We start from the raw sequence: 24,261 nt of genomic DNA, 5'->3' as shown, positions 1-24,261 counted from the left end.
CCCACATCAGATTTCCCCCTATGTATGGCTCGACATTCAAGAGATTATACAGAAAAATATGATTTTATTTCTCTTTTCTTTGATAAAGCCCTCTGAAACCAAAGCAAAGTCGATTGGAAAGGTTGATGATCTTCTTGAATTGTACATGGGAATTCGAGATATCGATTTAGGTAAGATCATACTATTTAAAAAAGTCTTATGTCTTAATTTGATGGAACTTAATGCTTATTTGTGTCTTGCTTGCATTTATTGTCACTTATAGTTTTCAAGATAAACAGTATCTGTGTAGTGATGAAAAGCATAATGAAAATAAAGATAAATAAAAATGAAAAGAACACCTGGCCCTTACCCCTTGTTAGTTGTGAGGCCTCAAAGCCAAGTCAACTTTCCTAAACTTCAGGGTTTTTTTTTTTTTTTTACAGGAAAATGTTCATTTTATCTATTTTTTTAAATTGAAGTATAGTTGATTTACAATACTGTGTTAGTTTCAGGTGTACAGCAAAGTGATTTAGTTATATATATATATATATTTTTTCAGATTCTTTTCCATTATAGGTTATTATAAGATATTGAATATAGTTCCCTGTGCTATATAGTAAATCCTTGTTGTTTATCTATTTTATGTATAGTAGTGTGTATCTATTAATCCCAAACTCCTAATTTATCCCTCCCCCCCCTTTTTCCCTTTGGTAACTGTAAGTTTGTTTTCTATGTCTGTGAGTCTGTTTCTGTTTTGTAAATTAGTTCATTTGTATTATTTTTTAGATTCTACATATAAGTGATATATTTTTCTTTATCTTACTTCCACCCATGTTGTTGCAAATGGCAATATTTCATTCTTTTTTTATGGCTGAATAGTAATATATCTATATCTATCACATCTTCTTTGTCCATTCATCTGCCAATGGACACTTACATTGCTTCCGTGTCTTGGCTATTGTAAATAGTGCTGCTATGAACATTGGTGTGCATGTATCTCTTTGAATTAGAGTTTTCATATTTTCCAGTATATGCCCCGTAGTGGGATTGCAGGATCATATGGTAGCTCTATATTTAGTTTTTTAAGGAACCTCCACACTGTTTTCCAAGTGGCTGCACCAATTTACATTCCCACCAACAGTGTAGGAGGGTTCCTTCTTCTCCACACCCTCTCCAGCACTTATTATTTGTAGACTTTTTTTTTGGCTGTGCTCTGCAGCATGTGGAATCTTAGTTTTCTGACCAGGGATTGAAACCATGCCCCTTGCATTGGGAGCACAGAGTCTTAACCACTGACTGCCAAGGAAGTCCCCTATTATTTGTAGACTTTTTGATGATGGCCATTCTGACTGATGTGAGGTGATAACTCATTGTAATTTTGATTTGCATTTCTCTAATAATTAGTGATGTTGAGCATCTCTTCATGTGCCTGTTGACCATCTGTATGTCTTCTTTGGAGAAATGTCTATTTAGGTTTTCTGCCCATTTTTTGATTGGGTTGTTTGTTTTTTTGGTATTGAGTTGTATAGGCTGTTTTAAACTTCAGTTTTTAACCTATAAATAATATTTCCTACATAAGCAGTTTTATGGATTTAAAAAATATATATGATGATAAATGTTAACTAGACTTACTGTGGTGATGATTTCATAATATATACATATATTAAAATATATATAAAAATTTAGTAAATGATACATATGAAAAGTATTGAATACATCAGATTTAATGGACAAATTGTGTATTTATTACAGTATTAAAGTTGTGCCCCATTTAATAAGAATACTGAAACCTTGTGAACAATGAATCAAATATGAAGAAAGCAGGCACACTTGGCATGTGACGAACAAGGGCATTTGAGCAGTTGAATTTCTGTGTATTTGTTTATTTTAATTTTTAAAAAATTATTTATTTTATTTTTGGCTCTGATGGGTCTTCGTTGCTGCATACGGGCTTCTCTAGTTGCAGTGAGCAGGGCTGCTCTTTGTTGCAGTGTGCAGGTGTCTCATTGTGGTGGCTTCTCTTGTTGTGGAGCATGGGCTCTAGGCGTGTGGGCTTCAGTAGTTGTGGCTCATGGGCTCTAGAGCACAGGCTCAGTAGTTGTGGCACATGGGCTTAGTTGCTCCACAGCATGTGGGATCTTCCCGGACCAGGGCTTGAACCCATGTCCCCTGCATTAGCAGGTGGATTCTTAACCACTGCACCACCAGGGAAGCCCTCTGTGTATTTCTTATGTCATCATTAGGGTGTCAGTATCTTGATCTCTCAGTTAAGACTCTATCAATTGCAAATAACAAATGAAACAAAACAAATCTAATTCCAACTGGCTTAAGGGAATGTTAAGCCAGGGAAATGTTCTGGTTCTTATAGCTGAAAATTCCAGAGGTAGATCTTGGTTTCAAAAATGGTTAGAAGTGGAGTTCTCATGCTGTCATCAGGATGTGGTTTCTCTTCTCTCAATTCTGGCTTCATTTCAGATCTCCATGGTATCCCCTGGCAGCTTCAGGCCCTCCCTCATAGAACCCAAATGACAGCCATGGCTTCACCCTCTACATCTTCTTGGTGGCAAGCACAGTGGGAGAGAGGGAGGGCCTTTTCCAAGTCATTCAAACAAAATGTTCAGGATCGTCTCTGATTGTCTCAAGTGAACTAGTCACAGAGGCCAGGGAGGTGGTTAGGTCTGGGTCAGATGCTCTACCTATGCAACAGAGAGTGACTCTGAAATACAAGGGCTGAGATTGTGCAGGGCCTGGTCCCTCCAGTGTAGAAGCAAGATGATAACTGTTCCCTTAAGAAGGGCAGGTGGATGCTGGGTAGGGAAAGAGTGAATGAGCATGCTAGTGGTGGGGTGTGTGCCTGCATGCATCTGTGTGTGTGGGCATGGGTGAATTTGTATCAGGTACTTAATAAATTTTTTAAAGTCAAAGACTGGGACTATTTTATTTACTTGCTACCAGGGAAAGTATTTTACTTTACATTAGCTAGAAGTATTTAAAACTCATTCTTCCTTTTCTACTTCTACTCATTTTCCTTTTTCCTTACAGAGTTTATTCTTATTTTTTTCTAGCCTATCTGAACTCTAAAAATAAAATGTTTATGTAGGCTGTGCAGATGATGTCTGTAATTGAAAAAAGTGATACTGTTTTCTAGCTCCTTTAAGAGAAAAATAAAATTTGCATATAATAGATCCTTGCTACACACACACGAAGTTAAAGCTGAGATGATCCTATAGAAAGCAAGTGTTTTAAAATGTTTCTCCCAACCTGTTTGTATTTGGAAAAATAAAGAGATTTGCATAAATGATGTGGGCCTGTGGCAGTTATGCAAATGAACTTGCAAATGAGAGTAAAGGGGATTTAGAGATGGTAGTGCTCTTAAACTCAGGTAGTATTTGTTAGGAAAGTAATATGAAATATCTCTATTCAATTGAGAAGTTTTAAAATTGTATACTGTATAAATATTATAAGATTCAGGAACTAGGGTATCAGTTGCTGGATCTTGAGCTTTAGGAGAATCATACTTTTCAAAGGTGAGAACTTAAAGCAGTGCTTAATTTTAGAACTTAATTTTGGGCATAGGTCTTATAGCTACTTAAGTATAAATTGGGCATAATTAAATAAATCATATTTAATAATAAATCTTTTGTTATTAAAATATACAGATATACAGGGAAGAGTGCTGGGCAATGGTACAAGTAATTATAAATGAATTAAGAGAGTTCTTTTTTTATAGATTTATTTAATTAAATTTTTGGCTGTGTTGGGTCTTCGTTGCTGCGCGCAGGTTTTTTCTAGTTGTGGCGAGTGGGGGGTTACTCTTCATTGCGGTGCACAGGCTTCTCATTGCGATGGCTTCTCTCGTTGCTGGGCACAGGCTCTAGGCGTGCAGGCTTCAGTAGTTGTGGCACGCGGGCTTCAGTAGTTGTGGCTCGTGGGCTCTAGAGCGCAGGCTCAGTAGTTGTGGCACATGGACTTCGTTGCTTCATGGCATGTGGGATCTTCCTGGACCAGGGCTCGAACCCGTGTGCCCTGCATTGGCAGGCAGATTCTTAACCACTGTGACAACAGGGAAGCCCAATAAAGTTCTTTAAAGATCAATTTTCTTTCACTCTGACAAATTCAGTGCACTAAACATTCCTCACAAATTGCTTGTAAATTAACTAGTAATCCCTTTATAAAGTTAATTAATTAAATTCCTCCAATGGCATAAAAATCATTATTATTATACATGATTAGCAACGTGATTAGTCACCTTGGGAGGTAAAGTTTAAGGAAAGTAATTATTTTGAGAATGTGAACCATTGTTGAATTAGGAATTTCTCTCATTATTCAGATCTGATTAGCATGAAATATGACTCACAAATATGACACTGATTCAACAGACAAATGAATATATTTACTTGTTTGTATTCCAAGCATTTCTTAGCTTTCAGAAATGTTGTCTTAATGCAAATTACATTGATATCACGTTATATTCGAGTTAATATGTTTTTGTTAGAAAACTTAAAAAGTAATATGGCAATAAAATGACTAAAACCCAAAACACTATCCTCAAAAAAGGATTGGGATGTATTTACCATTTGAAAATGGAAAACAATTCAAATGGGTTTATGTAGAAGTAACCCTGAAGGGGATAGTGCTTTATTTGGTTGTAAAGTTGTGAACTATTTCACAACCAACCCAATGCCAGCCAACGTGGCTTGCCTTGGAATGTTACCCAATGGGGAAAATGGTTTCTGGAAGATTTTGAGTCCTGTAAGACCCTAGATGGGATTGACCTAACTTAAAGGAAAGTTGTGTCATATAAGTTTCTTCATGAATATTTAAGGCCATTGTGTAAATTGTATATGGAACTACACTATTTTCTGATGATACCAACTTAGGAGTTTGGAGATCATCCCTGCAACTTCAGAATTTTAGGATTTCTAATTTGTAAAGAGATCCAGAGGTGGGGGGGACCTTTAAGATGGCAGAGGAGTAACACTTGGAGATCATCTTCCTCCCCCAAAATACATCAAAAATACATCTACATGTGGAACAACTCCTCAAGAGCACTTACTGAATGCTGGCAGAAGACTTCAGACTTCCCAAAAGGCAAGAAACTCCCCACGTACCTGGGTAGGGCAAAAGAAAAAAGAAAAAACAGAGGCAAAAGAATAAGGATGGGACCTGCAACTCTGGGAGGGAGATGTGAAGGAGGAAAGGTTTCCACACACTAGGAAGACCCTTCACTGGTGGAGACGGGGGTGGGGGGAAGATTCGGAGCCACAGAGGAGAGCACAGCAACAGGGGCGTGGAGGGCAAAGTGGAGAGATTCCTGCACAGAGGATCAGTGCTGACCAGCACTCACCAGCCCGAGAGGCTTGTCTGCTTACACACTGGGGCAGGTGGGGGCTGGGAGCTGAGGCTCAGGTTCTGGAGGTCAGATCCCAGGGAGAGGACTGGGGTTGACTGTGTGAACACAGCCTGAAGGGGGCTAGTGCACCATAGCTAGCAGGAAGGGAGTCTGGGAAAAAGTCTGGACCTGCCTAAGAGGCAAGAGACCATTGTTTCATGGTGTGCGAGGAGAAGGGGATTCCTTCCCTGTTTGCCCACAGAAGGCAGAGAACTGCCTAAACAAGCTCCAGAGATGCGCGCGAGCCGCGGCTATCAGCGCAGACCCCAGAGACGGGCATGAAACGCTAAGGCTCCTGCTGCCGCCACCAAGAAGCCTGTGTGCAAATACAGGTCACTATCCATACCTCCCCTCCCGGGAGCCTGTGCAGCCTGCCACTGCCAGGGTCCCGTGATCCAGGGACAACTTCCCTGGGAGAACACACAGTGCACCTCAGGCTGTTGCAACATCATGGTGGCCTCTGCCGCCACAGGCTTGCACTGCATTCCAATTATAACTACTGTACCCCTCCGTCCCCCTGGCCTGAGTGAACCAGAGACGCCTAATCAGCCGCTTCTTTAACCCCCTCCTGTATGGGTGGAAACAGAAGCCTGAGGGCAACCTACACGCAGAGGTGGGGCCAAAACCAAAGCTGAACCCCAGGAGCTGTGCGAACAAAGAAGAGAAAGGGAAATTTCTCTGTGCAGCATCAGGAGCAGCGGATTAAATCTCCACAGTCAACTCGATGTACCCTGCATCTGTGGAATACCTGAATAGACAACGAATCGACCCAGAACTGAAGTGGTGGACTTTGGGAGCAGCTGTAGACTTGGGGTTTGCTGTCTGCAACTGACTTGTTTCTGATTTTTATGTTTATCTTAGTATAGGTTTTGGCACTTGTTATCATTGGTGGATTTGTTTATTGGTTTGGTTGCTCTCTTCTTTTTCTAATTACTTTTTAATTTTTTTATTTTAATTTTTAATTATTTTATTTTATTTTTATTTTCTTTCTTTATTTCTCCCTCTTCTTCTGAGCCATGTGGCTGACAGGGTCTTGGTGCTCCGGCCTGGTGTCAGGCCTGAGCTTGTGAGGTGGGAGAGCCAAGTTGAGGACATTGGACCACCAGAACCCTTCCAGCCTCACGTAATATCAGTCAGCGAGAGCTCTCCCAGAGATCTCCTTCTCAACACTAAGACCTAATTCCACCAACGGCCAGCAAGCTCCAGTGCTGGATGCCCCATGCCAAACAACTAGCAAGACAGCAACACAACCCCACCCATTGGCAGAGAGACTACCTAAAATCATACTAAGTCAAGACACCCAAAACTGGATGCAACCCTGCCCAAAAGAAAGACAAGATCCAGCCCCACCCACCAGAATATGGGCACCAGTGCCTCCATCAGGAAGCCTACACAAGCCACTGAACCAACCTTACCCACTGGGGGCAGACACCAAAAACAATGAGAACTACGAACGTGCAGCCTGTGAAAAGGAGACCTCAAACACAGTAAGTTAAGCAAAATGAGAAGAGAGAGAAATATGCAGCAGATGAAGGAGCAAGGTAAAAAGCCCGCCAAACCAAACAAATGAAGAGGAAATAGGCAGTCTACCTGAAAAAGAATTCAGAATAATGATAGTAAAGATGATCCAAAATCTTGGAAATAGAATGGAGAAAATACAAGAAACGTTTAACAAGGACTTAAAAGAACTAAAGAACAAGCAAACAGTGATGAACAACACAATAAATGAAATTAAAAATTCACTAGAAGGAATCAGTAGCAGAATAACTGTGGCAGAAGAATGGATAAGCGACCTGGAAGATAAAATAGTGGAAATAACTACTGCAGAGCAGAATAAAGAAAAACGAATGAAAAGAATTGAGGACAGTCTCAGAGACTTGTGGGAAAACATTAAATGCACCAACATTCGAATTATAGGGGTCCCAGAAGAAGAAGAGGAAAAGAAAGGATCTGAGAAAATATTTGTAGAGATTATAGTTGAAAACTTCCCTAACATGGGAAAGGAAATAGTCAATCAAGTCCAGGAAGTTCAGAGAGTCCCATACAGGATAAATCCAAGGAGAAACACACCAAGACACATATTAATCAAACTATCAAAAATTAAATACAAAGAAAAATATTAAAAGCAGCAAGGGAAAAGCAGCAAATAACATACTAGGGAGTTCCCATAAGGTTAACAGTTGATGTTTCAGCAGAAACTCTGCAAGCCAGAAGGAAGTAGCAAGACATATTTAAAGAGATGAAAAGGAAAAACCTACACCCAAGATTACCCAGCAAGGATCTCATTCAGATTCAACGGAGAAATTAAAACCTTTACAGACAAACAAAAGCTAAGAGAATTCAGCACCAAGAAACCAGCTGTACAACAAATGCTAAAGAGACTTCTCTAGGCAGGAAACACAAGAAAAGGAAATGACCTACAAAAACAAACCCAAAACAATGAACAAAAGGGTAATAGGAACATACATATTGATAATTACCTTAAATGTGAATTGATTAAATGCTCCAGCCAAAAGACATAGACTGGCTGAAGGATACAAAAACAAGACCTGTATATATGCTGTCTGTAAGAGATCCACTTCAGACCCAGGGACACATACAGACTGAAAGTGAGGGGATGGAAAAAGATATTCCATGCAAATGGAAATGCAAAGAAAGCTGGAGTAGCAATTCTCATATCAGACAAAATATACTTTAAAACAAAGACTATTACAAGAGACAAAGAAGGACACTACATAATGATCAAGGGATCAATCCAAGAAGAAGATATAACAGCTGTAAATATTTATGTACCCAACATAGGAGCACCTGAATACATAAGACGAATGCTAACAGCCATAAAACGGGAAATTGACAGTAACACAATCATAGTAGGGTACTTTAACACCCCACTTTCACCAATGGACAGATTATCCAAAAGGAAAATAAATAAGGAAACACAAGCTTTAAATGACACATTAAAGAAGATGGACTTAATTGATATTTGTAGGACATTCCATCCCAAAACAACAGAATACACTTTCTTCTCAAGGACTCATGGAACATTCTCCAGGATAGATCATATCTTGGGTCACAAATCAAGCCTTGATAAATTTAAGAAAATTGAAATCATATCAAGTATCTTTTCTGAACACAACGCTATGAGACTAGATATCAGTTACAGGAAAAAACTGTAAAAAATACAAGCACATGGAGGCTAACAATATGCTACTAAATAACCAAAAGGTCACTGAAGATATCAGAGGAAATAAAAAAATACCTGAAAAAATTACAATGAAAACATAATGACCCAAAACCTATGGGATGTAACAAAAGCAGTTCTAAAAGGAAAGTTTATAGCAATACAATCCTACCTCAAGAAAGATCTCAAATAAACAACCTAACCTTACACCTAAAGCAATTAGAGAAAGAAGAACAAAAATACCCCAAAGTTAGCAGAAGGAAAGAAATCATAAAGATCAGATCAGAAGTAAATGAAAAAGAAATGAAGGAAACAGTATCAAAGATCAGTAAAGCTAAAAGCTGCTTCTTTGAGAAGATAAACAAAATTGATAAACCATTAGCCAAACTCATCAAGAAAAAAAGGGAGAAGACTCAAATCGACAGAATTAGAAATAAAAAAGGAGAAGTAACAACTGACACTGCTGAAATACAAAGAATCATGAGGGATTACTACAAGCAGCTATATGCCAATAAAATGGGCAACCTGGAAGAAATGGACAAATTTTTAGAAAAGCACAACCTTCTGAGACTGAACCAGGAAGAAATAGAAAACATAAACAGACCAATCACAAGCACTGAAATTGAAACTGTGATTAAAAATCTTCCAACATACAAAAGGCCAGGACCAGATGGCTTCACAGGCGAATTCTTTCAATTATTTAGAGAAGAGCTAACACCTATCTTTCTCAAACTCTTCCAAAATATAGCAGAGGGAGGAACACTCCCAAACTCATTCTATGAGGCCACCATCACGCTGATACCAAAACCAGACAAATATGTCACAAAGAAAGAAAATTACAGGCCAATATCACTGATGAAGATAGATGCAAAAATCCTCAACAAAATACTAGCAAACAGAATCCAACAGCACATTAAAAGGATCATAACACCACGATCAAGTGGGCTGTATGCCAGGAATGCAAGGATTCTTCAATATACCCAAATCAATCAATGTGATATACCATATTAAAAAACTGAAGGATAAAAACCCTATTATCATCTCAATAGATGCAGAAAAAGCTTTCAACTAAATTCAACAGCCATTTATGATAAAAACCCTCCAGAAAGTAGGCATAGAGGGAACTTACATCAACATAGTAAAGACCATATGTGAGAAACCCATAGCCAACATTGTTCTCAGTGGTGAAAACCTGAAACCATTTCCTCTAAAATCAAGAACAAGACAAGTTTGCCCACTCTCACCACTATTATTCAACATAGTTTTGGAAGTTTTAGCCACAGCAATCAGAAAAGAAAAAGAAATAAAAGGAATTCAAATTGCAAAAGAATTAAAGCTGTCAGTGTTTGAAGATGACATGATACTATACATAGAGAATCCTAAAGACGCTACCAGAAAACTACTAGAGCTAATCAATGAATTTGGTAAAGTAGCAGGATACACAATTAATGCACAGAAATCTTATGCATTCCTATACACTAATGATGAAAAATCTGAAAGAGAAATTAAGAAAACACTCCCATTTGCCATTGCAACAAAAAGAGTAAAATACCTAGCAATAAACCTACCTAAGGAGACAAAAGAACAGTATGCAGAAAACTATAAGACACTGATGAAAGAAATTAAAGATGATACAAACAGATGGAGTGATATACCGTGTTCTTGGATTGGAAGAATCAACATTATGGAAATGACTATACTACTCAAAGCAGTCTAGAGACTCAATGCAATCCCTGTCAAACGACCAGTGGCATTTTTCACAGAACTAGAACAAAAAATTTCACAATTTGTATGGAAACACAAAAGACCCCAAATAGCCAAAGCAATCTTGAGAAAGAAAAATGGAGCTGGAGGAATCAGGCTTCTGGACTTCAGACTATACTACAAAGCTACAGTAATCAAGACAGTATGGTACTTGCACAGAAACAGAAATATAGATCAATGGAATAGGATAGAAAGTCCAGAGATAAACCCACCCACATATGGTCACCTTATTTTTGATAAAGGAGGCAAGAATATACAATGGAGAAAAGACAGCCTCTTAAGTGGTGCTGGGAAAACTGGACAGGTACATGTAAAAGAATGAGATTAGGGCTTCCCTGGTGGTGCAGTGGTTGGGAGTCCACCTGCCAATGCAGGGGATACGGGTTTGTGCCCCGGTCTGGGAAGATCCCACATGCCGCGGAGCGGCTGGGCCCGTGAGCCATGGCCGCTGAGCCTGTGCGTCCGGAGCCTGCCTGTCTGGAGCCTGTGCTCCGCAACGGGAGAGGCTGCAACAGTGAGAGGCCTGCGTACCGCAAAAAAAAAAAAAAAAAAAAAAAGTGAGATTAGAACCCTCCCTAACACCATACACAAAAACCCTCCCTAACACCTAACACCTCCCTAACACCATACACAAAAAACAAAAAAAACACCATACGCAAAATGGATTAAAGACCTAAATGTAAGGCCAGACACTATAAAACTCTTAGGAAAACGTAGGCAGAATGCTCTATGACATAAGTCACAGCAAGATCCTTTTTGACCCACCTCCTAGAGAAATGGAAATAAAAACAGAAATAAACAAATGGGACCTAATGAAACTTAAAGGCTTTTGCGCAGCAAAGGAAGCCATAAGCAAGATGAAAAAACAACCCTCAGAATGGGAGTAAATACTTGCAAATGAAGCAACTGACAAAGGATTAATCTCCAAAATATACAAGCATTTCATGCGGCTCAATATGAAAAAAACAAATAAACCAATCCGAAAATGGGCAGAAGACGTAAATAGACATTTCTCCAAAGAAGATATACAGATTGCCAACAAACACATGAAAGGATGATCAACATCACTAATCATTAGAGAAATGCAAATCAAAACTACAATTGAGGTATCACCTCACACCAGTCAGAACGGCCATCATGAAAAAATCTACAAACAATAACTGCTGGAGAGGGTGTGGAGAAGAGGGAACCCTCTTGCACTGTTGGTGGGAATGTAAATTGATACAGTCACTATGGAGAACGGTATGGAGATTCCTTAAAAAACTAAAAATATAACTACTATATGACCCAGCAATCCCACTACTGGGCATATACCCTGAGAAAACCATAATTCAAAAAGAGTCATGTACCACAGTGTTCATTGCAGCACTATTTAGAATAGGTGGTACATGGAGGCAACCTAAGTGTTCATCAACAGATAAATGGATAAAGAAGATGTGGCACATATATACAATGGAATATTACTCAGCCATAAAAAGAAATGAAATTGAGTTATTTGTAGTGAGGTGGATGGACCTAGAGTCTGTCATACAGAGTGAAGTTAAGCCAGAAAGAGAAAATACTATATGCTAACACATATATATGGAATCTAAAAAAAAAGAAAAAGGGGGGCTTCCCTGGTGGCGCAGTGGTTGAGAGTCCGCCTGCCGATGCAGGGGACACGGGTTCGTGCCCCAGTCTGGGAGGATCCCACATGCCGCGGAGCGGCTGCGCCCGTGAGCCATGGCCGCTGAGCCTGCGTGTCCGGAGCCTGTGCTCTGCAATGGGAGAGGCCACAACAGTGAGAGGCCAGCGTACCGCAAAAAAAAAAAAAAAGAAAAAAAAAAGAAAAAGGTTCTGAAGAACCTAGGGGCAGGACAGTAATAAAGGCGCAGACATAGAGAATGGATCTGAGGGCATGGGGAGGGGGAAGGGTAAGCTGGGACAGAGAGAGATAGTAGCATTGACATATACACTACCAAATGTAAAATTGATAGCTAGTGGGAAGCAGCTACATAGCACAGGGAGATCAGCTCGGTGCTTTGTGACCACCTAGAGGGGTGGGATAGGGAGGGTGGGAGGGAGGGAGACGCAAGAGGGAGGGGATATGGGGATATATATACATATAGCTGATTCACTTTGTTATACAGCAGAAACTAACACAACATTGTAAAGCAATTATACTCCAATAAAGATGTTAAAAAATTAATGTTATTGCTAATGAAGTTTATCATTTTAAAAGTAGAAATGAAAATCCTTAAAAAAAAAAAGAGGTCCAGAAATATGTGGAAAGGAAATTTGAATGATAGTTTCTCAGTAGAGTTTTCCTGTAAAATCTTTTATAGGTCTTTTAAACATATATGATAATGTTATTTAGAGGTTATTACATTTTTTCCTAGGATGATTTCTTTTTTCACTGAATTCAAAACAGTGAAAGTCATCCTTCTCAGATAAAGCCAATGAAATTTTGGAAATAGATTTTTCTTAAACATTCTGTATTGCCTGTATTTTTTGATGTTTGACTAATGTGTGAGTTGCTTGAAATGGGTCGACATTTATGAAAAGTCTTAGGGAAAGTAGGTGTTAAAGACTTTACGTAGAAAGAGGTACAGTTACAGATTTAATGGTTAAATTAACAATGGTGGTCACTAACCTTTATCTAAACCCTGCTATGTGCCATTTTATAGATTTGAGAACAAACAGATTCAGAGATGTTTGGTAACTTGCCCAGTCAGCTAACAAGGACTGAGATTTAATTCTGGGACTTTGATACCAAGATTTTTCCCCTTCAGTAGTACCTTATAGCTAAAAGTTATGTTTAAGTATTTAAAAACTTAGTGGAAAATACAGATTGACCTGTATCACCAATATAAGTTTGTCATTAATAATGGTGTGAAAGTTGTTTAGTAGTGGTAATAATATAAAGATATTCTCAGTCTGGCCACTAGATGTCAGCACTTAGCTGCTATATGTGGTGTAACAATTCTACATTTTAGTGGAATATTTTCTGCCAGGTTGTATTCAGGTGCTGAATATTATTGCGGCATACTGCAGATCTATTATAGTTAACATATTAAAAGCATTTTAGTAGCTGTCACTATGTTAATGTAATAAAACTTTTAAAAAAGTATTTCATTTTGCTAAAGTTTCTTTTGCTTTTCTCTTTTTTTTCATAAATTTATTTATTTACTTATTTTTGGCTGCGTTGGTTCTTTGTTGCTGCGCACAGGCTTTCTCTAGTTGCGATGAGCAGGGGCTACTCTTCCTTGCGGTCCGCAGGCTTCTCATTGCCGTGGCTTCTCTTGTTGCGGAGCACGGACTCTGAGCGCACAGGTTTCAGTAGCTGTGGCACGTGGGCTCAGTAGTTGTGGCTCGTGGGCCCTAGAGCGCAGGCTCAGTAGTTGTGGCGCACGGGCTTAGTTGCTCTGTGGCATGTGGGATCTTCCTGGACCAGGGCTTGAACCCGTGTCCCCTGCATTGGCAGGTGGATTCTTAACCACTGAGCCACCAGGGAAGCCCTCTTTTGCTTTTGTCTTAAATCAGAGATTCAATCTTTTACCAAAACGGATACAATAATACCATTTATTTCTCCTGTAAAAAATATTTAAAATCTATGTTTATACTTTATGAGTTAGCAATTCATAACATGTTCAGAGCGTGCTCCATTCTTAATTTCTTTTAAAATACATAAGCAAATTATGGATTTGGGAAAGATCTCTGGAGCACTGCATTACATACAGTATTTCCAGCATAACTATGAAGCTGCCTAATTGGTACTTTTGTTGCTTCTACAAGACCCGTGTTTCCTTGAAGGGAGATAACTTACTCAGTTTTTAATCTCAGCTCCTACCACAGTGCCTCTCCCAGAGTAAATCCTTGGTAAATGTTTATTGACCAAATGTCTGTTAAGAGGCACAAAAATAGTGAATTCACAGGGAGTATGGAGTCCTAATATCATTTTTGAAGCTTTAGCCCTTGGGCAAATTATTTAACTTTGAATCATAATTTCTGTATCTTTGTAAAAGGGTATGATAAAAAACAACCGTACTGGGTTGGCAAGGCATTAAATTAAATATATATAAAGTTTCTATCACATCATAAATAATAGGTACAGCTATTATCATTCTTAGCAATGATTACTAACAATTATTGCCAGTAATAATGGTAGTGGTGTAGTAGAGGTAGAAACATATAGGAGGTCTGAGCAGTTCTGGGGCTGTGTTTAGTGTAAGGGAGGTTTTCTTCTCTACTGTGCCAGCATGAGTGAGATTATATAGTTTGGACTGTAAGGTTATTGTCTGGGCATCTTAAGCCATCATTTTTCTCAATTTGTGACTAAGGAACCCAAACCAGAGATTGCGAGTCAGAGTCGGCCAGGTCCAGGATATGTTGTTCCTGGGCTCAGGGCGCTAGCCAGTACTGCTGACTTCCTGAGGTGCCAAAAAACATGCACCAAGTTGTTTCTTTCAGCCAATGTGTGTGTGTGTGTGTGTGTGTGTGTGTGTGTGTGTGTGTGTGAGAGAGAGAGAGAGAGAGAGAGAGAGAGAGAGAGAGAGAGAGAGAGAGAGAGAGAGAGAGAGAGGGAGGGAGAGGGAGGGAGGGAGGGAGGGAGGGAGGTTGTTTGTTTGATTCAGTGTCCATTAGTGAACATCTGATCCTGGTCATCGTTTCCTCCAGCATTTAAGAGCATCAGTCATCTGCACTGTTAATTTCTGCTTCTGAATTGTCTGTAGGTTTTCTCATATCTTTTATTTGTGTGCATCTTATTTCTTCCTCAAAGAAGAAATATCACCCTCATGTCAGTATGATCTTTAGGTAACTGTCTCAATAAATGCTGTCTGTAGGCCCTATGAGAACTATTTAGAATTGGAGTCTAAGCAAACTTCTGAACTTGAGTCCTACTTTTGCAAGAGTTTTGGCTGCTCTTCTTTCACATCCTGGCTACAGGACCAGAGTTCTGGGCTTCACTTTCTTGAGTGCATGCTAACTGTGCGGGTACAAAAATTATTTAAGTGTAATTACAAGGACTCTTTCTGGACCTACCCAGCTACCAGCATTTACTGTACATAAGACACTGAACTAGTTTTCCCTGGGCATAAAAGACTGAGTAAGCTATTCAAGATCTGTTGGGAGTTTATTCTCTGATAGAGGCAATATGTAGATGAAAATAATGACAACACAGAACAATGTTAAATGTGCACCGTAAGGCCTTATGCCTCAGAGTGTGGTCTGGGGACTGGCATTACCTGGGGGTTGTTGGAAATGCAGAATCTCAGGCTTTGCTGCAGAGCTACTGGACCAGAATCTGCACTTTGCCGAGATCTCAGCCAATATGTTTGCATACTCAAGTATGAAGAGCACTGGTAGGAGGCTTTAGGGAATGCAGATGTTACTTCCAGTTGGGGACACAGGATTTCATGGAGGAAGGAGCCTTGAAGGAGAGAAAGGACTTTTTTTTTTTTTTTTAATAGTACGTGGGCCTCTCACTGTTGTGGCCTCTCCCGTTGCGGAGCACAGGCTCCGGACGCACAGGCTCAGCGGCCATGGCTCACGGGCCCAGCTGCTCCGCGGCATGTGGGATCCTCCCGGACCAGGGCACGAACCCGTGTCCCCTGCATCGGCAGACGGACTCTCAACCACTGCACCACCAGGGAAGCCCGAGAAAGGATTTTGATGATGGAGCTGGTGATTAGGAGCAGGCTATCCTGGGCAAAGGTAGGAAGGAGGACAGACGGCTTTTTGAGTTGTCAGATTTCTAAGGGTACAGCATTAGTGCAGGAGTAAGCCATGTGGGAACGAGGGGTACTTCGGATCAGAATGACAGACAGGGTTTAGAGTTTTTAAGATATGCGTTGGAGATCAAAGGAATATTTTCATATATGCGAGTGACACAGACAGTCTCAGAGGTGGAAAGGAGCTTCCTGGTCCTTTTGTCTTATTACCTAATAGGATCAGAGCTGTGCTTTAGGAAGAGAAATCTAATGTATCTATGGGAGATGGTTCGCTGACTAGCCTTGGAGATTAAGGAAATAGCATGGTGGCAGTGCGAGTGAAATCAAGGCTGGAGAGGTTGCAGGGGTAGAATCAAGGGGAGGCAGTGTTTGGTACACAGGCAAGAAGAGAAAGTAACAGGGACAGTGATTGTACTACTGATGACAGTGGTGGCAATGGGAAGGGGAGTAGCGGTTTTTTCGGAAGGGGACATGATGTTTGGTTTCTGGACATGCTGGTTGAGATGCTAACAGAATACAAGCTAGGAGACTTGTGCACCCCTTATTCAGAAAGGGGTATTTGGAACTTGTGAGAGAAGTCAGGGATGGAAGTGAAGGTTTGGGACTTCTCTGCAGCAGCCATGGTTAAGCTGGGCTTGTGGCTAAGACCTCCAAGGCAAGACCACCTAAGGAGAGAAGGGACACAGAACATCAGTAGAGTTCCATTTCCTGAACACTTGGTTTCTTATCTCACTGTGGAAATGTGCTTTTAGGGTAGCTTTCCTCCTTTCTTGACTATGATACTATGGCTGTTGAAAGAGAAGCATTACTTGTAGACATTAGAGCATTAGAGTGTTTCTCAGTGGCTTAGGAAATAATTTCCAAAATATAACTGGTACCCATGAGGGCACAGAGTTGTAAGTCAGCCATAGTTTTACTGCACTGAACAGGCCCTAGCTAAAAAAACCAAAACAAAAACTTTCTCTCCAATTTGAATGTATCTACTGTATTTAAAATTTTCTTTCGGGCTTCCCTGGTGGCACAGTGGTTGAGAATCTGCCTGCTAATGCAGGGGACACGGGTTCGAGCTCTGGTCTGGGAGGATCCCACATGCCGCGGAGCAACTAGGCCCGTGAGCCACAACTACTGAGCCTGCGCGTCTGGAGCCTGTGCTCCGCAACAACAGAGACCGTGAGAGTGAGAGGCCCGTGCACCGCGATGAAGAGTGGCCCCCGCTTGCCACAACTAGAGAAAGCCCTCGCACAGAAACGAAGACCCAACACAGCAAAAATAAATAAATTAATTAATAAACTCCTACCCCCAACATCTTCTTAAAAAAATTTTTTTTCTTTCATTGTCTGTGTAGAAGTTTCTCTCCCTAATATTTTATTATGGTGATTTTCAAACATATAGTACGGTTGAAAGACTTTTTAGTACTTCATACCTGCTACCTAGATTCTACCATTAATATTTGATTATAATTGCTTTAACATACACTTCTCCCTTTACCCATCCTATGTAGAGATTTTTGTAAAAAACATAGTGTGATTGTAATATAAAATTTATGTACTGCTTTTTCAGTAAATATTAAGAAGATTTTCTCAAGTTATTACAAAGTTATAAACATTGTTTAAAATTACTTCAAAATATTTCATCAAATATTTCATCTAATATATTTCATCATACTAGAGGTGACTTAATGATCCTGTATCTTATTGATCCTACATCTTAGGTTTTTTAAAAATAAAAATGTTCTTCTAAATTTTTTTTCTGTTTTAAAGATTTAAAAAAAAGTGTAGATTCTCTTGTGTGAAGGAAAGAAGACACTATGTTGAAGAGATATCTGCACCCCTGTGTTCATAGCAGCATATTCGCAATAGCCTAAGAAAATAGACTTAGGAAATAACCTAAGTATCTACTGGCAGATGAATGAATACAGAAGTTGAGATATATATATACAGTGGAATATTATTCAGCCATAAAAAGGAAATCCTGCCATTTGTGACAACATGGATGAGACTTGAGGGCATTATACTAAGTGAAATAAGTCTGAGAAAGACAAATACGGTATGATCTCACTTATATGTGGAATCTAAGAACAGAACACCAAAAAACCAAACTCATAGAAAAAGATCAGATTTGTGGTTACCAGAAGTAGGGGGTGAGAGGGAGGGGAATTGGATTAGGGTGGTCAAAAGATACAAACTTTCAGTTATAAGATAAATAAGTACTAAGGATGTAATGTACACATGATGACTCTAGCTAACTGCTGTATGGTGTATATGAAAGTTAAGAGAGTAAATTCGAAGAGCTCATTACAAGAAAAAAAATATTTTTTGGTGTCTATGTGAGATGCTGGTTGTTCACTAAACTTATTGTGGTAATCATTTCATGATATATATAAGTCAAATCATTATGCTGTGTACCTTAAACCTATGCAGTGACGTATATCAATTTTATCTTAATAAAGCTGGGAGAAAAAAATGTATAGATTCACAGAAGTGGAAATATTAGTAGATCAAAGGATGTGAACATTTTTCAAGATTGGTACTTGTTGCCAAATTGTTTTTCAAAAGCCAAATTTACAAAGTCGACACCAGTATATTTGAGTGTTTGCTTCACTATATCCTGGCCAGCCTTGGCATATCACTAAAAAAAAAAAAATATATATATATATATATATATATATATATATATATATATATATATATATATATATAAAAGTTTTAGTAAACTTGGCAGGCCCTTGGGCTGGAGAAGAAGGTCCAGCTGCAGCTGGACCTTCCTCCCTTTTGAAGTGTTTGCTTCTAGGTTAATGGTAAATTGAGGAGCTTTTGGGTCATGGCTGAAGCCTGGGGCAACGTGAGAGACAGGGAGATGATAATGAGGAGATTCAATTTTCCTCACTTTTTACTGCTTAAAATATATTTTTTAGGCAATCTCTAACTTAGAGAAAAGTTATACAGTACAAAATTTTTTTCTCTTGAACCATTTGAGAATAAATTAATGATATACAATTGCCCCCAAATACTTTAGTGCGTATTCCCTATAAACAAAGGTATTCTCTTGTGTAACCCTAATATAACTGTCCAAATCATGAAATCAACATTGATACATTACTAACATCTAATCATATCCTGTTTTTTGTTTCACCAAGTGCCCTTAATATCCATTGCAGCAAAAGAGCATGTTCAAAATCATGTGTTACTTTTACTTGTGTCAGTTTGGAGCATTTTCCACTCCTGATTTTCATGACCTTGACACTTTTGGAGGGAACAAACCAGTTATTTTGCAGAATGTTCCTCATTTTTGGATTATTTTTCCATAATAACATTCAGGTTACACCTCTGGCAGAGATATCACGAATGTGGTGCTGTGTTCTTTTCATTACATCTTATCTGGAGGCACAGGATTTTGATTTGTTCTGTTTATGATATTGTTTATGTTGATGACTTGTTTAGGTGATATTTACTAAGCTTCTCCACTGTCAAGTTATTCTCTTCATAATAAGTATTTGGTGAGGAGATATTTTGAAGCCATGTAAATATCCTGTTCCTCATGAATCAACCAACCAACCTTTCATCCATCTATTTGTCAGTCAACCAATCATTTCATTATGGATTCATGGTTTGCTGTTTTGTTCAATAGGATTATAATCTATGACCATCACTACTTATTCTGATGCTCAAATTGTCCCTCATTCGGTCAGTGGGCATTATTCCGCTCTGACTTCTATGTCTTTTCACATGTTCCTACCTTTTTTTTTTGAGACTTTCTTACTTTCTGGCAGAAGTTATTCTTAGTTCATATTGTACTTTTCCTCCTCCAGCCCTGGAATCAGCCATTTCTCTGAGGAACTCTGATTCTTTTTAGTGGAAAATGATATTTGGGAAACAAGATCTGGGTGTTTTGTGTGCTCATTGCTATTGGGGTGTCACTGCTCCCAGGTCCCCACAGTGGATCGAGGAATGTGTGTATTCATGTCTTTTTATTTTATTTTATTATTTTATTATTTATTTTTGGCTGCGTTGGGTCTTCGTTTGCTGCATGCGGGCTTTCTCTAGTTGTGACGAGTGGGGGCTACTCCTCATTGTGGTGTGCAGGCTTCTCATTGCGGTGGCTTCTCTTGTTGTGGAGCACGGGCTCTAGGCTCGTGGGCTTCAGTAGTTGCAGCTCAGTACGCAGGCTTAGTAGTTGTGGTGCACGGGCTCAGTTGCTCCGCAGCATGTGGGATCTTCCTGGACCAGGGCTTGAACCTGTGTCCCCTGCATTGGCAGGTGGATTCTTAACCACTGTGCCACCACGGATGCCCTGTGTTCATGTCTTTACCTCTATAGTTTTTAATCTCTCTTTTGAAAAAAAAAATATTTCACTGATCTCTACAATTCTAATTTAGCAGTAATCATTCTAGTTTTCTCCCTTTTCCAATTTATCTTTCTCTGACAGTGACAAACGTGGTTCCCATTATTCGGTGGATATACATGTATGTGATGCATGCCCTTGTATGTAACCAATCTCTCATCAGTGTGCCTGCTGTCCTCTTCTCCCCCACCCCATGCCCTCCTTACCACACCTGGACTCTCCACCCTACACCAACCTGTCCAGCTATGTGGAAGCCCTCCTCACCTTAACTAGGGCTTTGACTCCTACCCCAGGTCACCCCATCCACATCCCACTTCTGCTCTGATTGTGGTGCCCTTCTATTGGCCATATCTCCTGCCTTCTCCTTAGCCTACCTGTGTTAGTACTAAGCTGTTCGAGGTGAGGAACAGTTCTTAAATGCTCTCCAGAGCCCTAGTGGATTTTAGCTGGAAAGACCAGACCTCTTGGCTCATTCAGAGAAGTCATACAACCTTTGATTTGTTTAACCTTAACTTGGGAGGGAAAAAGAGGCTGGGCTTTGGTGTTTCCGTTTTACCTGGGTTTTTTTCACCCAAGTCCCAAATCACATCCACACTGTCTCTTCCTGGTAGCTAGTGCTTATAGGGGGCTGAGAAAAAAACCAGCTGAGCCTTATGGGCTCCCAGCCAGGAGGGACAAGTCCCAGGGGAATGTGTACTCCTGAAGATGCTGGTTCCCCAGACATAAAATATGGGATCCAGGCAACTTATTAGAAAAACAGAACAAGGGCACCATCTTTGCTTTCTATCCCAAACTGGAAAGGGGCTCAAAAAAATTTCCTTGATTCCACGAGGAGACAGATTTCCTCCCCTTCTCCCTAGCTTGATGCCCCGTTGCAAACTGTTATCCTTTGTCTTTTTTATAGTTGGGGGTGGGGAGTGGAAGAGGGGACGGAGAAAGCTAGTGACTGTGGGGGGTGGGGAGCAGATGTACTCTGGGTCTCCCATCAGGCTTAGCCACAGGAGCCCTTGCTCCACCCATAGGGACACCAGAGGCTCCCACCTGATGAGCTCCAAGATGGGGGAGAAGACAGGGGTAGAAGATGCAAACCAGGGTGCCAAAGACAGATTGTTTAAAACATCTTTGCTACCTTGATGTGTAATGATAGAGAGTAACTTATTTTAATTTGTACTAGAAGTATGTATCTATGCATGTTCCTTTTATTAAAATTTTTTTTGAATGAATGAATGACTCTTTAATGCTAAATACACATGCATACAGAAAAATGAACAAGTTATAAGTATACAACACAAAATTCTCACAATGTGAACACTTATTTAACCGCCACTCATGTCAAGAAATAAAACTCTGCCAGTACTCAAAAGCCCTCTTTATGCTTTCTCCCAATTATTGCCTGTTCCCTCCTCTCCAAAAGTAACCACTTTCCCAACTTAGCCATAAATTTGTTTTGCCAGTTTTTTTGTCTTTATGTAAATGGAATAATATAGTATGATTCCTTTGTGTCCGGCTTCTTTTGCTTAATGTCACATTTGGGAGATTTGAGAATGTTCTGGTATATTAGCTGTGTTTTTTTCACTTTCATTGCTGTGTATAAGTTCATTGTATGATTATACTATGTTTATTTAGTTTCCTACTGATAGATACCTGGGGTCTTCCTGGGTTGGGGCTGTTGTGAATAATACTGCCTATGAACCTTATTGCCCATGGATTTTGGTGCACATAGACATGCATCTCCTTCTAGAATATCTATGGGAATAGACGTATGCATGTTACTTTTAGAAAGTATTTTGCCTTGGTGTCATTTTTCTCAGTCTTCTGATGCTAATTAATCTTTAAAAATTATTTTTGATAGCTACTACAATGTTTGAAGCTGGAAAGGACAAAGGTAATCCGGATGAATTTGCTGTGGCACTTGATGAAACCCTTGGAGACTTTGCGTTCCCAGATGAGTTTGTCTTTGATGTTTGGGGAGTCATTGGTGATGCCAAATGAGGATGATTATGATGTGAATGATCGTCTCTGGAGGAATGAAAAAAAAAAAAAGTTAAAATCTGCTTTTAGACACTGTTATGGACTCTGGCTTGTTTTATGTGTATGAATACATTCTTTTGAAATATAATTTTGATTTCTGGGCACTTTTAATGCAGTTGCATATGTAGTATGCTTAAGATAAATTTCCTAAAACGTGATCAAATTTAATACTCATTTAAAAGCTTTTTAAAGTTAGTTTTAGAGAGTATTTCTAGATAGGTTATTTTGGTCCCCACTGACAGCCATGTTTTGTTTTCCACGTATAAGTAGTTGATTGCAATCTCTTTGTAGTTCTTTTGCAAAATCTTAATGCAGTGAAAACGAGGATTGGAGTATAATTTGCCTCATAGCATCTTCATTTTGTTATACTAGCTTGAACGGGATATGTTCAGGACATGAAATACGCATTATGCCTACTAGAGGTCTAGAAACATTTTTTTTTTAAATCCACTGAATAAGGAGAGGAAGATTCCTGTAGCCTGTTGATGTCTATGGCTTACTTACTCTCTTTGTAAAACAAGGATTGATTGACTTTTATTTTTTGCTTCTTTGTAATTGCTTCCTTGCTTCTTAAACTTGTTGAAATCTATTGTGTTGTGTATGTATTTGCACATGTAGAAGAAGGTGAAAAAGAGGCAGATACAGTAGAAACCACTTATATTTGATTTTTCTTTTTTTAGCAGTTCTTACAACACTATTTCTTTTCCATCCATACCTACTGTTATGTTACCCTTTAGAAGCATTCCAGGGAAAGTTTTTATAGTCTTTGTAGAACTTTTCTTTTGAAAGATGTTTACTCAGAAAATAACTATGTTTGGGAACATTTTTGAGGGTTAAAGAGCAACACTTTTTTTTTTTTTTGGAAGAGCAACACTTTTAAGCCTCCTGAACTTAAAAGGAGATACTATAAGCAGTAGATTTCCCCCTAGTGAAAATGCAGGAGGAAGGGAAAATTGAGAAAATATATTAGCTTATTATTTTAGAGTTCTAATACACTCTCTCTGAAACCTTACATTATTGAGAAAATTGAGGGTAAATGACTGTTTTATCACTCTTAACTTGACATTTTACAGATGTAAGAGAAATGGAAATGAATGGTTTCAACATAGATCATTTAATAAGGCGGAGCACGGTGTGACCAAGTGTTCTTCTAAAATGTTAGATGGAAAATGCTGCATGCTGCCATGGTAATCAGAAATAATAACCTGTGAGGGGTGTATTCTAGGAAATCAGAAGTAATTCCCTTTTCATGCTGGGTTGATGCTTAGATAACTCTTGTTTTCTGGTGCAACTTCACTTTTACTGCGTTCCGCTCTCTTTTTCACATAAATTTAATTCTATGAATCTTGGTATTCTTTGTCTCATTAATCTGAAACCTGCACAGAAACTGTTGCAGTCATTAACATGTAACAAAAGCAGTTTATGGAATGTGGATTGTCTTATTGCCCTTGCCCATCATTTGGAAATAGCATTCAGCCCAGGCTGTAGTAATTTGTTGCTACTTGTTTAGTGAATTTCTTTCAGAGGTCCCCAAATACATACTAATTCTTTTTTTTTTTTGCGGTACGCGGTCCTCTCACTGTTGTGGCCTCTCCCGTTGCGGAGCACAGGCTCCGGACGCGCAGGCTCAGCGGCCATGGCTCATGGGCCCAGCCGCTCCGCGGCATGTGGGATCCTCCCGGACTGGGGCACGAACCCGTGTCCCCTGCATCGGCAGGCGGACTCTCAACCACTGCGCCACCAGGGAAGCCCCCATACTAATTCTTAATATCACTTCTCATAGGATAGGAAAGTTATTGGATGACTTAAGAGGCCCACAGAAATATTTCGGTTGAAGCAAAAAATAAAATTTTTGGCACTAG

General features: G+C 39.4%; 1 protein-coding gene across 1 annotated transcript in view; it reads left to right on the top strand.

Annotated features, from left to right (window-relative positions):
- The window catches only part of GIPC2 (GIPC PDZ domain containing family member 2), a gene marked incomplete at both ends in the record, with an annotated part of 86,844 nt that extends 64,484 nt beyond the window's left edge, over positions 1 to 22,360 (top strand). The window contains 2 exons of the mRNA XM_082863377.1: positions 89 to 170; positions 22,221 to 22,360. Coding sequence (XP_082719503.1) covers positions 89 to 170; positions 22,221 to 22,360 — 222 coding nt within the window. The remainder of the gene's footprint in view (positions 1 to 88; positions 171 to 22,220) is intronic.
- Between the last annotated feature and the right edge of the window lie 1,901 nt (positions 22,361 to 24,261).

The sequence above is a fragment of the Leucopleurus acutus genome (genome assembly GCF_964270905.1).
Source record: "Leucopleurus acutus genome assembly, chromosome: 2".
Lineage (NCBI taxonomy): Eukaryota > Metazoa > Chordata > Mammalia > Artiodactyla > Delphinidae > Leucopleurus > Leucopleurus acutus.
The sequence above is the reverse complement of the archived record's forward strand: the minus strand, read 5'-3'. Positions and strand labels throughout refer to the sequence as shown.